Source organism: Myotis daubentonii, chromosome 11 (assembly GCF_963259705.1).
Source record: "Myotis daubentonii chromosome 11, mMyoDau2.1, whole genome shotgun sequence".
In the NCBI taxonomy this organism is placed as follows: Eukaryota; Metazoa; Chordata; class Mammalia; order Chiroptera; family Vespertilionidae; genus Myotis; species Myotis daubentonii.
In genome coordinates, this window is record NC_081850.1 from 60,175,728 (window position 1) to 60,191,804 (window position 16,077).

The following is a 16,077-nucleotide window of genomic DNA, read 5'->3' on the forward strand; positions in this document are numbered from 1 at the left end:
AAGATATAGTTACTGCAGTATCTGCTAGATATCAGATACTTTGATAGGTACTTTATATTTATGATCTCAAATAATCTTTGCATTATCTCTATAGATTATATGTTCTCACTCCCAGTAGATATGAGGAAGCTGAAGCTCAGAGGAGAGAAGTAACTCACTCAAGGTCATCTTGCCATAATGGCAGGGCCAAGATTTAACTCCAGACCTAAAATCTAAATTCTACTCTGAAATTTTGGCATTTTTATATTTATTTTTGTTCTCCAGAGTCCTAATCACCAGTAAACAGTAATGAAGTAATAATTATGCCTCAAGGATTTGAATTTTAACTTCTACTGAGTATTTACTATATGCATGCTTTATTGTACCTGCTTTTTCCCCCTTATTTACATACTAGAGGCCCAGTACACGAAATTTGTGCACTGGGGAGGGGGGGGTGTCCCTCAACCCAGCATTCACCCTCTCCAATCTGGGACCCCTTGGGGGATGTCTGACTGCCGGCAGTTGGACATCCCTCTCACAATCCAGGACTGCTGGCTCCCAACCACTCGCCTGCCTGCCTGATTGCCCCTAACTAATTCTGCCTGCCAGCCCAATCACCCCTGAACCACTCCCCTACCAGCCTGATCGACGCCTAACTGCTCCCCTGCAGGCCTGGCCGCCCCCAACTGTCCTCCCCTGCCAGCCCAGTTGCCCCCAATTGCCCTCTCCTGCTGGCCTGGTCACCCCCAACTGCCCTCCCCTGCCAGCCTGGTTGCCCCCAACTGCCCTCTCCTGCAGGCTATCGTGTGGCTGTGGGCGCTGCCATTTTTGAGGGCAGAGCAGTCAATTAGCATATTCCCTCATTGGCTGTCCAGCACCGCCATTTTGTGAGGGTGTGAGGGTCAATTAGCATAGTCCCTCTTTATTAGATAGGATAGTTAAATGCACCCATTTTAAGTTTTGACAAATGCATATACTTATGTAACTACTACAATAATCAAGATAAAGAACATTTCTTTTTTTTTTTTAAGGGACACTATAGTCTGAGCACAGATAAAAATATCCTAAATGAAACACAATGAATACAATTATTTACTGTGTGATATTAGTATAATTCTCAACATTAAAGGATTAAAAGATTAAAGGGAGGAAAAAACTATGTGATTGTTTCAGTAGATGATATTTAAACCTTTTGATAAAATTCCTGATTAAAAATAAAAAAGGATTTTTAGTACCCTTGGAATAAAAGAGATCTAGAATTCATTTAACCTGGTTAAGAAAATATACCAAAAACTTAGAGTGAGCAGTCATACTTAATGATAAAACTTTAAAAGCTTTTCTATTAAAATTAGAAAAGAATATAAGAATGCATGCTGTCCCTACTTCTATTAAGCTAGAGGATTTAAGGCAATGGAATAACACAAGGAAAAGAAGTTATGAGTTAAAAGAAGAGACAAAATTGGTGAAGAGAATAAACCATCTGTGTTGTTTCACAGGAAATTCTTGTTTAACCCATTGTACGCCATAAGCGTCTGTAGACACCAGCGGCGGAACTTCCCCACATGCCATGCGTGTCTATTAAAAAAAAATGTTTTCCCTAAGTGGCAGCCCTGACCAACTTTAAAATTATTTTTCATGAGAATTTTCAGCTGAAAATATTCAAGAACACCCGAATTATGAGTAATATATTTATTTTTATAATATTCGTTGGAAATTGATTTTTTAATTAAGTTCAAATTATCGTGGCGTGTGGGGATGGTTTCCATTTTAGAAACGTGGTTAATAAAATGGCTCTGCTGTTCCAGCTTCAGAGTTTAATGTGAACTTATGTTTAAAAAGGTCAGATTCTATTGTAATTAGTATCTCTAGCTCAGCCTTGCTAACTAGTAATAGTAAAATGTGTTTTCTTTAACAGTTATGTGTATAGGTTGTACAATTAAACTGACGAATTACTTTATCCAACCATTAAGTAGTTTTACAGATTTTAAGGATGTCTGTGAGAGGGAAAATGGTCTACTCCAACAAGCTCTACTGTTTTATAAAAAAAATAAAATAAAAATGATATGAGATAGAAAATGAATGGAAGGAGTTTGTGTGTGTGTGTGTGTGTGTGTGTGTGTGTGTGTGTGTGTGTGTGTGTGTGAAGATCCCTTGAATTTATATTCTATTTAGGGTTGCTTTGTCTGAATTTAAGTCTATTCACATTTGGGATCCTATCAGAGCTGTAAAGTACAAACTACTTAGCTGAACTTCTTAGCTTTAAAAGCTAAGGCAACGTTACAGACGTGTGGTGTGTTAGTCATTGTTTACTGGTAACCTGGACAGAGAACATGGCAGGTGTTCTATGTCACTCACCCCCGCCCCCCTTCCTCCCCACAGTCCCATTTTACAGTCAGTTTTATATTTTATGGTTTGTTTAGCTTTTCTCTTTGCCTAGGAAATTGGAATTTTTCTTTTTGCTGAATAGGTTGAAAATTACTTAGTGAAAAGAAAACCACAAAAAGTTTAGGGATATCTCTCTATTTAGAACAAAAGTAATGTTTGAGTTAAATTGTCTTTGAATTCTTTTAACATTGTTTATACATTTAAAATGTTTTGGTTTTGTTCATAAATCTTTTATTGTTCAAAATGTTACCTTTGTAAAATTTGTGGTATTCTTATTCACCCTGTCTATCCTGGACCTATGGTTTTTCTTTCTGTCACCGTTTCGGTGAGACTGTAGGGGCTAATATTTAAGAGAGAAGTTTCTTGGCCTATCTTACTAGGTAGACCATGATTTATGCCTCATTTCAACTTCAGTGTGTCAACTTGATAGGATGGGACAGGTGGACATTCTGCTGACCAGCTTCAGATTGGGGAGGGTGGAGGCTAGTGATGGATGGATGTGTCTGATGACAAAATAAGCAACTCTGTGAAAACGAGTGTGCTGAGTATATGTAGGACCAGCAGATGGTGGGGCCAGGCTGTCTTCCTTCCTCCTCAGCTATGAGATTCGCTGTGGCCGTGCTTTCTCAGAAGCCAGCTGGGACTGTCTAAACTGCCAGCACCCATGGCTTGGGTGGAAGGAACTTGTTGCTTTCTTTAGAACTTGTTCAGCCTCTCGTTCTCATGCATGGCTTTAGTTCTTCTGGTGATAAACATGATATTCAAAAGCAGAATACGTGAGAACTGACCTTTCCCTGGAGAACGTCCCAGTTAGATCTCATTTCCACCATGATTATACTTTGACATCTGGCTTTTTCCCCTGCTCCTTTTTTTTTTCTTTAATCCTGTGATATTTCAGATTTCTGTGATGTGCTATTGTGACTTCAAGTCTCATTGCTGAAAGGTCTTCCCAGGTTGTGAAGAGAGGAAACATTTTCCAGAAAACACTAACGGAGAATAGAGGGCTGCAGTTTACTGGTTAGGCCTGGGCCTTTTTTACCTGTCTGTGGAGCTCAGGGGTAGGGTCAGCCCTCCTGAGGTCCTGGGACTGGGGTTAGGGGAGGGAAATTAGGATGCTGTTAACATTAGAAGAGGAAAGAGATGCTGGACAGTCAAAAACATCTATCCCCGAAGGTATTTAGTGGGAGAGGACTGTCCTTCAGCCAACAGTTCCTAACAGCTGGGTTCCTCAGCCAAGATGTCCAGTGTTGAGGCCTAAGCCCTCTCCCCCTTGCCTCTGTTTTGCCACAGATACCTGTTTCCCAGGTTTACACTGTGCTGGACTGAGTTTGTAGACATGAAGGTCCATGTGCCCTGTGAAACCATCGAATACATTGAAGCCAACTATGGGAAGACCTGGCAGATTCCCGTGAAGACGTGGGACTGGAAGCGCTCCCCCCCCAATGTGCAGCCCAACGGCGTCTGGCCAATTTCCGAGTGGGATGAGGTTATCCAGTTATACTGAGACAGTGGGTTGAAATGGTAGAACTCCTCTCCTGAAAAACAGGCGGATAACTGTTTAAAAAGATATATACCTATTTGTCAAACAGAAGTGGGAGCCAAAGAAAAACAAGTTTGAAAACTCAAAGTTCTAACTCCTAAGCCAGTGGTTGGCAAACTGCAGCTTGCGAGCCACGTGCAGCTCTTTGGTCCCTTGAGTGTGGCTCTTCCATAAAATACCACGTGCGGGCACGCATGTACAGCGCGATTGTAACTTCGTGGCCCATGCGCAGAAGTCGGTATTTTGTGGAAGAGCCACACTCAAGGGGCCAAAGAGCCGCAGTTTGCCAACCACTGTCCTAAGCCATTTAATTCTCTCATTTAGAGTTTATTGAGGAGTCTTCACATGCCAGGTACAGTGCTAGGTTCCCGGGGAGAGTAGAGATGAGTGAGACAGATGCCTGCCTTTTCCCGCCTCCCTTTGGTAAGCACCCCAGTTTTCCTTTGAGTGAAACACCCTCACTCTTTGAAGAGCTCTGAGTGCTTTCAAATGTTAGGTAATGTTTGGCCTGGAAGATGGGCTTGCCACATGAGGTTAAGGACGGAGCTAAAAAGAGTGACCCATTCCTGCTCTCAACATTTAAGCTTATATGTGAGTGCTGTTTTTAAGGTTGTGGTTTCTGAGTTAATATTCAAGTGATCAGATTTCAGGTGGCATCAAGACAAGATGCCAGCAGATTCATTTGATAAGCATCCTGCTGTCGAATTGATTTAAAGCACAGGGCAGCATCCAATGAGAGGAGAGCGCATTTCTAGCCTTGTCAAAGATGCCTGCATTTCCATACACTTTCCATTTTCAAATTTGAAGTGAAGAGAAAGCTTATGTGTGTGTAATGCTTGCATTTCTAGCCATCGTGAGAATATTCACTGACTTCTCTTCCCATAGCACTTGTTGACAAAGCGTGCAAGTGGGACCATGCTAGCGGACACGATGTTGAAAGGGTTGTCTTTTCACAAAACTTACTTTCCTTCCTTCATTCTAAACCATCTGTTAGGTAAAAATATGAGCTAATCATGGACATTTAGTATTTTCTGATGTACAGTCCTTGTACTCCCAATTTTAACACTAAAATATTCATAGAAATACCTCTGGTGTTTTAAATGTTCTCTTCAGTGTATTTGTTCATTAATTATAGCTCCATAGTTTTCACGTATGGCCTATAAATGGATTAAATGGTGTGTAAGCCTACCTCTCTCTCTTCCAAAACTACACCAGGTCTCCAAAATGAGGATAAGTGGAAAACCTGGTAACTGCTCCCCACTCCAGATCATAGTGTTCACAAAGTTTATATCAGGTTTAGTGGTTCTGTCTGTTGAATATCAGTGGGGTAAGAACTCAGACTTCCCTACCTGATCAAATACCTCTCACTCTGAAATCCTCGTTTTCCTGCGTGGGCTGGGATGGCTCTGCCTTCCCCATCTCTTCCTGAGTCACTTTAATTATATATTCTAAGTGAGAAGTAAAGGGATGTGTAGGCACAATAAACACCTTTACCTATCTTCCTTTTGGTCCAGGAAGGGAAGCTAAATGTTAGGGAAGCTAAAGGGAGCGACGCCTTTCCTCAGACTGCAGGCCAGGCTGTAAACCTGAAATGTGACCCAAACAAGTCAACATTCAAGTGAAAACCACCTTGCTCTTGAATCTTCAAAGCAGAGGGGGCCTCATGCCTCATTCATTCGAACCCCGTTATTTTATAGCTAAATTGTAAATCCAGAAATGAGTGATTTGAGCAAGAAACAACTGAGGCTCAAACCCGAGTGCCATGACTTCGGCCCGTGCCTGTGTCATTGCTCACAGCACAGTGTGTCTAACCTGGCTCGAGATGCTTGACAGAGAACTCATCCCCAGCTGGATTCAATTCAGGGTATTTTCTCCCATTCCCCATTTACTATCTTCCTGATTAGATAGAGCGCCCAAGGTGACAAAGAGGTCAAGAAGGACTGTTTCTTGTTCAAAATTCTTAGGTTGACTTGATACCTTTATTGAAAAATGTCTTAGCTTCAAAAGGTGAAATGAAATTGTTCATTGGGCACATCAGCCTCAGGTCATGATGCTTTTCACATCCAGGAGTACCTACTCTCTGGAGCTCAAGAGGTGTCCGGTTGCCACCCTCTACTTCCCAGGAAGCATCAGCACCAGTCTGCTAAGTGCCAGTATCTGAAGCCTCTCCCCGTCCTCTTTATTGCTATTCTCTTATGGATGCAACTAGTTGAAACCAGACTGTGCTCATTCCTTTTATGCTTTGTGACCCCAAACCACTGTTTCTAGTCTTACAGGGCTACAAATGGCAGCACAGCGAGGTGTGGACAGCAGGTGTTACAGAAAAGCAGAGGCTTATAGATTGGGGACCAGAATAGTATTTGGGAAACACACTTGGAATGAATTCCCACACTGGCCTGAAACCACCCAATATCACAAGCTTAAGGCTGCAAATGTTCCTTTCCTCCCCCTATTTTCACCTTCTGGGAAATGAACAGGTCTTTTATCCTCAATGTTATAAACCCCAGGGGAAATTTCCTCTCAAAACCTACTCAGAGAAAGTGCCACATTCCCACCTTCTAACACATAATCTCCTTTGAAACGGCTTTAAAGCATAGAAAAACTCTAGTTTCTGACCCACCAAATGCCTTTCTCTGAAGAAATTTCCCGCAGCTATTTCTTTTTCCTTTTCCTCTATCATTAAGGCCTGGGCTAAGTCACCTCTGACATCTCACCAAGGGAAGGCAGTATGTTGGCATAAAAAGACAACAGGTTTTCATTTAGGCCTGAGTTTGGATCCCTGCTTCATCACATGAGATTTAGGGTAGAGGACCTCTCAGCTTTAATTTTCACATGAGTGAATTAGGGGAATGATATGTATTTCTAAGGGTTTTTAGTAAGGAATAAATGAAATATAAAATGCTTAGCTTCAGGCCTAGGATTAAGTAAGTTCTCAAGAAATTTTTCATTTTCTACTTCCAAGTCCTTTTCTAATTATTTCGAAAGGAGTAAAAGAAACTGGGTCAGGACACAATTCTTACTCAGAAGGTTGCATGACTCAATTTGCTTTAGGAAAAGTTTTTCATCAAGGAATTAAAGAACAAATTGTATGTATGGTTTGTGAATTCAGAGACTTTACCAAGTTGCCTCCTTTTCTAAAACAAACTTGTATTTTTATTTTATTGGTCAAGCTGTTTTCTCCTAGGGTCTCTTATACTATCTCATATGCTACCTAGTTCTTTAGTTTCAAGCAATTCACTCTCTGTACCTCCCTAGATTTGGTGCCTGCTCTACCCTGGACTTTTTTGTGTGTGGTTGTTGTTGTTTTCTCAGTATTTCACCTTTTCCTAGAGGTAACCCCTCACCTCCTTGTTAGTAAATCTCTGCCCAGCCAAAATCAGATAGAAGTCATGATTTGGAGAGGGAAAGAATTTAGAATACTTAGTTTCATTTAGTTGTCTATCCTGATGAATAAATGATTACATCAGTATTAATAAAAGATCATTGAAAGTACTCATGTCCACCTTCTTTCCCCAAGTTTGTGCTTCTGTCTCAACTAGACAAGAATCAACAGGGTATGTGATGCTATTTTAAGCTGCTCCCCATCAGAGAGCAATTCTCACTACAGTGCATAAGTCAAACAGACCAGTTCAGTGGTGATAGCTTTTGTATAGGAACCATTGCTAAAGTAGGCAAGCATAAATTTTCCTAATCAGAAACCTCTGCTTCTATATTCTCAGAACTTGTAGCCTAGAATGCCCCTCTTGCCATCTCCCACTCCAACTCAGTGCAGAGATTATGTGAGAACACATTAGCCAGCCAAGCAGCTATATACTGTGAGCAGCTCCCACAAGGAGGTTAAAAGGGAGCATTAGGAGAAGTACTGTATTTTATTCTATAAAACAGTTATGCTGTCTCATGTACCATATTAAAAAAAATTACAAGATTTTGTAGCCTTCTTATGACTCAGAGTGTGGGGAATATTTCTTGTGCCCATTAAATAAAAGTCATATGTAGCTCTTTGTCCCTTCTTCATAATCAGAAAAATATGTATGTGAATTTTCTAAACAAAGTGATGTTTTAAACATGAGTAAATTTTAGTGTATGCTTACCAGTTTACTTCAGGTACAAATAATTTGTGGTACTACTGAAAATACCTTTACTATTACTCCTTTGATCAGAATTTATAATATACAATCCAGTTTGTGATGATGAATAAAATTTTTCTAATCTCTTGAAATATTTTGTGTTTATTTTTGAAATTTACAGTAGAAATAACAGATACTCGCCCTAACCGGTTTGGCTCAGTGGATAGAGCATCGGCCTGCGGACTGGAAGGTCCCAGGTTCGATTCCGGCCAAGGGCATGTACCTTGGTTGCGGGCACATCCCCAGTGGGGGGTGTGCAGAAGGCCGCTGGTCGATGTTTCTCATCAATGTTTCTTACTCTCTATCCCTCTCCCTTCTTCTCTGTAAAGAACCAATAAAATATATTTTTTAAAAAAATAAATAAATAACAGATACTAACATAAGCAATCTGGTAAAACATACACAATGTCTGTATATGAAAATGATAAAGAAATCAAAGAAGACCTAAATACATAGAGATACATACCATGTTCACGGACTGGGAAACTCAAAATAGGTTTAATGTCACTTCTATAGGTTTTAATGCAATTCCTATAAAAATCTCAGCAATATTTTTAGTAGGCATTGGCAGTTTAGAGGTAACACAAATCTTAAAAATGAAATTAAAAAAAGAGCAAAAGACAAGAAAGGACATTTCACTGGAGAGGATATACAGATGACAAGCACATTAAAAAGATGTTCAATGCCATTTATCAAATGCGCAAAATCAGTCCTGAGAAAGGACAAAGTGGGAGGCATCACATTTCCTGTATATAACAAAGCTACATTAATCAAACCAGTGTGGTGCTGGCGTAAAAAAAAGACACATAGACCAATGGAACAGAATTGAGAGCCCGAAAACAAACCCATCCGTATATGGTCAACTAATATTTGTCAAAGGAGCCGAGAATACTTAATAGAGAAATAGCAGTCTCTTCAATAAATGGAGCTTGGGAAATCTAATATTTGCGTACAGAAAAATGAAACTAAAACCTTGCCTTCTACCACTTACCAAAATTAACTAAAAGTGGAATAAAAACTTAAATGTGAGACCTTAAAACCATAACACTCCCGGAAGAAAACACAGGAATTTGGGAGAATTTAGATTCACTGAGACTGATCTCGGATCCCTAAAATTGCAGGGACAGGACAGAGGCTTAGCCAGGTGGGGGTTAGACCCTAGGTGGCTCAGGTAAGGTCACTCCTAGGCATTCCCAGCCAGTGTCGGGCACAGACACAGGGAGTTGAGGGACAAGAAGTATTTGAGACTGATTGGTACTTGGTGTTGGTCTGGAACAGGGGTGAGAAACCTTTTTTTCTGCCAAAGGCCATTTGGATATTTATAACATCATTCGTGGGCCATACAAAATTATCAACTTAAAAATTAGCCTGCTATATTTGGTCAAACATTTAATTAACCACCCCTAATGCCTTGGCAGGGCCAGACCAAATAATGTCTCGGGCCTTATATGGCCCACAGGCCTGGTGGGACGTTCCCCATCCCTGGGGCTGATCTGGAAAGTCGAGCTCAAGAGCCAGGCTGCCAGCCATAGGGAGGAAGTATGCTGGACCAAGGTAGGTCTCCCAAGCGTTCTGGGGAGTTGGAACAGGCATCTGAGGCCCAAGACCAAGTTTACGAGGTGAACTGGTACAGGAGAGTTGGTGGTGAGATCCTAGGCCAGTGATGGTGAACCTTTTGAGCTCGGCGTGTCAGCGTTTTGGAAAACCCTAACTTAACTCTGGTGCCATGTCACATATAGAAATTTTTTGATATTTGCACCCATAGTAAAACAAAGACATATTTTTGATATTTATTTTATATATTTAAATGCCATTTAACAGCCCTAACCGGTTTGGCTCAGTGGATAGAGCGTCGGCCTGCGGACTGAAAGGTCCCAGGTTTGATTCCGGTCAAGGGCATGTACCTTGGTTGCGGGCACATCCCCAGTAGGGAGTGTGCAGGAGGCAGCTGATCGATGTTTCTCTCCCATCGATGTTTCTAACTCTCTATCCTTCTCCTTCCTCTCTGTAAAAAATCAGTAAAATATATTTTTAAATAAATAAATAAATAAATGCCATTTAACAAAGAAAAATCAACCAAAAAAATGAGTTCGCGTGTCATAGGTTCGCCACCACTGTCCTAGGCTCTGGGAAAGGCATGAAGGCAATTTCTGGAAAGGGGTGAGGGTGGAGACACAGTGGTCAGTGTTAGGTCTGGCACCCCGAGGCAGGCAGTGTGAGAGATGTGGGGAGGAGGCTGGTGCCATTTCTGCACCTGCTGCTTCAGTTAGAAACCCAGACAGGCTCCACTGTGGGAGCTGGGAAAGCAGGAGCCAGGGAAGGAGATGGGCTCAGTGGAGATGATAAATTCTGGGTCTGAATCCGTCCTCCTTTCCCTGTTGACTGTTCACCTCTGCAGACTCTCATCTCCAAAGGGCAAAGAGGAGCTGTTGTAGTTGTTCTAGGAGCACAATTCATGCTGACAAGTGCCTCCTTGTCCCCAGCCTGCCTGCTACCCTCTCCTGGTAATTCCGGACTACTAATCAGGCCTGGCCAAGTCCATCTGCTTTCCACTCTTCCCCATGTCAGAGCTCAAGCAGGGGCCCTGGCTGGTGGGACCCGGGCCAGCCTGTAACGCCTGCCGGGATCATCGGGGTGGCAGGTGGGAGGTTGTATCTTGTCAGTGCAGTCGGCTGCAGCTACAGTGTGAGTCTCAGAATTGGGTCTGAAACCCCAGCTGGTAGCCTATTTATTTCAGACAATTTTCAGAGAAACTGAATCCCCACCAGCTGGAAAAGATGCATTGCTCTTGGCCAGTGCAGAAGTCTAAGTGCTGTGAAAAGCCAGGTGAGAAGTGGTGGGGAATCAGGGTTTCCTCCTTAGGTTTTTTATTGGTTAGACTTGAGGCAACATCCTCTAGTTTTTCTAAGAAGCCCCAGTGAAGCCTCCGGAAAACATCTGCTGGCTTGGAAGGGTAAGGGAGACTGGCCCTCATCCCCTGGGGCTGTGTGTGTTTGGTTTGGGATTTGTCAGTGTGGAAAGCTGAAGGCTCTGGGCAGCTCAGGCCTGGCAGATTTCCCCCACCTGCCTGGAATTCAGCCAGGGGGGGGAGTATCACCCCCCCCCCCCCAAGCCCAGTCCTGCACCTCCAGTCTCCAGACCCTGGTGCTGTGGCCTTTATTTCAAGTCTGGTCCCCAGGGGGCTGAAAGCGGTATGAGGACAGCTGATAAGCCTGACAGTTATTGACTTTATGGGGCGCATTCAATGAATTTACTTTCTGCAAGGAGGCTGCTCTCTTATCTGCTGCCCACAGAGCATCTAAATCCTCATCTCAGGACCCATTGATGAGTGATGTCCTATACAAAGACCAGAGAATAAAGAGGAAAAGGGGAGTTGCACCCCACCCCTTTCTTTTCTCTAGTACCTGGTTCTGGTCCCATCCCCCTTTCTTTCCAACTGCCTTTAGATTTATTGGCTGGAAATAGAAGCGCTCACAGCTCCAGATCTGCAGAGTCAAGGCCAAGCCAGCCTGGGCCCGAGAGCCTCAGCAGCTGGGCACACCCGGGGCTGTCCGACCCTCCAATTGGTAACTATGGGAAGAAAAACTCACTCACTTGGATCAGTTATGTGCCCCGCTTTCTGCTGCAATAGTCAGCATTTGCTCTGGACAGAAATGCTCGCCTGGCCTCAGCACCAGGTGTCTTGATGGGGAAATGTGTGTGCATGTGGGTGTGTGGGTGTTACCAAGGGGTCCTGGGTCTAGGGGGCTGGAGAGCAGAAATTAATTGTAAAAAAGAGCCTTAAAAGGTAATCAAGAGAAGCTTTTCTTTCCCCTCTTTGACATCTCCCTCATCCAGTCCTGGGCTCTGTTTGCGTCACATAGTGGGAAGAAATAGATGCCTCTTAGCACCACAGGGCCCGAAGCAACTGGAGGGAGAGAGGTGGGAGTCAAGATGCTGGGTTGGGCAAATGAAAGTACCCTTTGGAGCTAATTAGAGGCAGGTATTCAGTTCCCTATCTAGCTTTTGAATAGTTTTTCTGATAATAAAAAAGTAAAACTATTTATTGAGCAACTACATGTTTGTTAGATGCCTGTTAATAAGATTTTTAAGCATTTGTTCCAAATAACTAACTTTACATACATTAACTCAATGTGCACATTTACCCATGAAGTTGGTATTATTTCCAGTTTACAGCTGAGAAAACTGAGACTGGGAGAGGCAACTGGCCCAGGATGACAGCTGGTGTTAGCTTAGAGCAGCGATTCAAACACTGGTCAGTCTGACTCCACAGCCAAGCCAAAGAAAGGCCGTTTCTTAGGTACTGCACTAAACCACCTCCCACTTGGTATTTCTCAATACTTAATTCCACTGAATACACAGCAAATCAATGAGTACTTACTATTCCCAATCAAATTGGCTCCTAAAAATATAGAGGATTGATTTAATGGATGTGTATAAAAAGCATTTTATTTTCAAAACAGAGGATATACCTCTTTTTCTATTACCTATGGAATATTCATGAAAGTTGATCATGTTTTACCAAAAAGAAAATCTCAATAAATTTCCTAAAGCAAAAAAATATTCGAGGCATATTTTTGACTACAGTGCAGTACAATTAGCAAATGGTTACCAAAAAATACAACAATAAGCAAGTGTAAAAAACAAACAAACACCACTTTCTAAAAGAAAATTTAAAATAAACAATAAATGTTAGAAGCGAATGGCAAAGATAACTGCAAATGGAAACACAGACTGACGTGGAAGGTATATCAGAAGAAAATTCATAGTCCAAAATGCTTTTCCTACTGAACAAGAAAGAATGCAGATTAGTAAAATAAACACTGAATCTAAGAATGGGAGGTGGAGAACAAAATAAACATAAACAAGTGAGAAAGAGCATATTAATAGAAATTAATGCCTTAGAAAAATCATAAAAATGATGAATCACAAGGGTAGTTCTTAAAAGAACAATAAAATGTACCAGCTTCTGCAGAGCTAATCAAGAATAGAGAAGTCTTGAACACAGAACATGAAGAATGAGAAATGCAGTAACAAAAATGCAGAGACTTTATTTAAATCATCAAATTACTGTATGTAACACTTTATTAATGGTTCTGAAAATATCAAAGTAGCAAAATTGCCTTAAGAGATAGGACACTTCAAGGAACAAAACCTACCTAAAAGGATTTACTAGTAAATTCTATTAACGAGCTAATTGCCCAGCCAGCATGGCTCAGTGGTTGAGCATCGACCTGGGAACTGGGGGGGGGGGGGGGGGGGGGTGTCACTGTTCAATTCCTGGTCAGAACATATGCCCAGTGTGGGGTGTGCAGAAGGCAGCCAATCAGTGATTCTCTCTCATCGTTGATGTTTTTATCTCTCTCTCCCTCTCCCTTCCTCTCTGAAATAACTAAGAATATATTTTAAAAAAATAAACCAGCTAGTTCGTGTGATTAATAAATTGATGGATGCAGACACAATCAGTGCAGAGAAGGAATGGATAGGTGGGTGGGTAGAAAGAAGCACTGGGGCCTGGACAGGCAGAACTGGAGAATGTAAAGGGGCTAAGAATGAGGCGGGAGGAAGGGAGTTTTAAGACTGGATGACCTCCCGCCAAACGACCATGGCCCACAACCTTCTGGGCTGACAGAATCCCCTCTGAAAGCCTCAGGTTTGGTCCTCCCTGAAGCTGACAAGCCGTGCACACAGGACTAGAGGTCCAGTGTTCACAGGCTCCTCCAGACAGATCAATTAAGCCAGGAAAGCCAGATCCTGACAATGCCCAAGCCCTCCTAGGATCTGCCCTTCCCTCCCCAGGAGCCTGCAGGTGCAGTCTCTCCAGGGGGCAGTGAGAGCCATGAATAGTAAGGGTTTTAGCTCAAGCACACTGAGGCATTTAGCTGCCCGGACCTAATCCCCAATAATCGGATTATGTAAATTCCTACTTCAACCCCATCCCTTACAGGACCCAGCCCCTGAGCTCTCCACTCTGGGAGACAGGATGGAGAGGACCCGTCACTCTGAAGAGTCACTGCTAGCGGAATGGTGCATCAGAATCATTCCCCATGTTAAAAACTGTGAAACCAGCGATCATACGAAAGACAGTGAGCAAAACAAATGTCAGCTGTGGTTCCAAGGTGCCAACATAATTGTGCTCCTTTCTCTGTAGCTCTCATCCTCTCTCTCAGTCCTTATCCAGCTGTACACAGATCTTATTTCATAGCTTATTGTTTCAGTTCACATCTGATCTTGCTACTCAGTTGCCACAATCCATTTTTTTTTTTTTACAGCTGTAGACTATGCCATTAAGAACCTATATTACCTCACAGGTGTTTGGCTAACATGAAAGGTAATATGGGTCCTTGGTGCAAATTCTACCTAGAGCCCTGGCAGAGCTATGATACAGTAGGCAGGTGGGAAAGCATGGGCACCGCGAGGCAGCAGTGCCCTCCACAGCACAGAGAGGGCAGAGGCAGAGAGGACGGCTCGGCGGTGTTTACTGCACATGGTAGGTTATAAAGGGCCTTTTGTGCCGATGGACAAAGTGACCGGTTAATTCTCTCCAACCTCCCCTCCAATCCATTCTTTGCCACCAGAAAGAGCTCTGTAGCCAGTGTAAACCTACACATACGACTCCCGTGTTCGAGGCACACGGTTGCCTCCACATGGACTGCCCTCCCCCCCACTCCTACACGTGTACTTCCTGGTTAGCCTTCCCACCCAGCCTTGGGTTCTGTGCCCATTTCCCACCTTCTCTAGACCACGCTCTGTGCCTTCGGGACCTCTGAGTTTCTGCTCAAATGGCCCTGATTTTGTTTGAGAGCCTGCACAGGGCTCCTCCTGAGATCCGTGTGAGCTGGGAGCCCGCATCACACACACAGGGCCTTTTACAGAACTGGAGGGGAGGGGAAAATGGGGCTGAGGATGGGTCAGGAATCTGCATTTGTACCCTTGTCCTGAGTCCCACAAATGTCAGGCTGCCCAGAGGCAGCCCTGCCGAAAGGCCTAGCTTAAATGCCACCCCTCCCACAAGCCATTTCTGATCGTCCAGCTGTTTATCTTTTGCCATCGACACCCCTGCAGTGCTAAATTTACTGCCTGCTTGTTTTCCTCATGTAATGCTTACACGCCTATCATTGTCCCCATTCTAGAGATGAGGAAACAGAGGCAGGGAGAAGTTGCATAATTCGCCTGGGATCACACAAGTGGGTAGACCAGGGGTTTCAACCCGGGTATGCAACTTCAGAGTCCTGTGTTCTTATCTACTACACTGTGGTGTATTTGTGCATTTATTGTGTCAAATCCTATGCTGGGTCATTCAGAGATGGTGGTGGCTAGAAATTCATTACTAATCCATTTCATTAACCAACCAACATTTGATGAATGTCTTTTCACTAGGGCTGGGCAGGAGACAGCAAGACAACGATGTATAATATTACTAAATGAAAATGAGTGACAAGGAGAAGAATATAGCAGGGCAGGAGGATGAAGAGTACTTGTGGGTGTGAAGGTGCAATTTCAGATATTGCTGTCAGAGAGGAAACCTTCCCTGAGAAGGTGGCATTGGAGCAAAGACCTGAGGAAGGACAACTCCTTGAGCGCAGGAACGTGTCTGTTTTGTTTGAAGCTGTATTCGCACTGGCCCATGGGAGGCACTCCATAGTAATTTGTTGGGTGAATGAAGGGAAGTGAAGGAGGAAGCTATGTGGATAACATGGGGGAGAATGTTGTAGGCAAAGAAAACAGTGCAAAGGCCCTGAGGCAGGGGGGTATGTGGTGTGTTCCTCAAACAACAGAGGCCAGAGTGGCTAGAGCTGAGTAAACACAGGAGAGAAGGAGCAGAGAGGTCAGGTAGAGGCTGTCTTCAGAGCCACTGTGAAGACCTGAGTTTAAGTCTCAACGAAATGTAGAGACACCCAAGGGTTTGAGCAGAGAAGTGATGGAATCGGACTTGAGTTTTCACAGCATCATTCTGGGTGACGCTGGACGGTAGACGTAAAGAAGCAAGTGCAGAGGCAGAAAGGCCACAGTGATAGCCAGGTCCTGTTCCGGGACCCTGAAAGC

At 43.2% G+C, this 16,077-nt stretch overlaps 1 protein-coding gene across 10 annotated transcripts in view; it reads left to right on the top strand.

The window, feature by feature from the left end:
* The window catches only part of FKTN (fukutin), a 41,966-nt gene extending 33,843 nt beyond the window's left edge, over positions 1-8,123 (top strand). For 7 of the 10 annotated variants that reach the window (XM_059657540.1, XM_059657538.1, XM_059657539.1 and 4 more), the window contains one exon: positions 3,655-8,123. In XM_059657540.1, the coding sequence (XP_059513523.1) occupies positions 3,655-3,868 (214 nt within the window). In that variant the 3' untranslated portion in view covers positions 3,869-8,123. The remainder of the gene's footprint in view (positions 1-3,654) is intronic. The other 3 variants (XR_009447688.1, XM_059657537.1, XR_009447687.1) reach the window with 2 other exon arrangements.
* Positions 8,124-16,077: the final 7,954 nt, after the last annotated feature.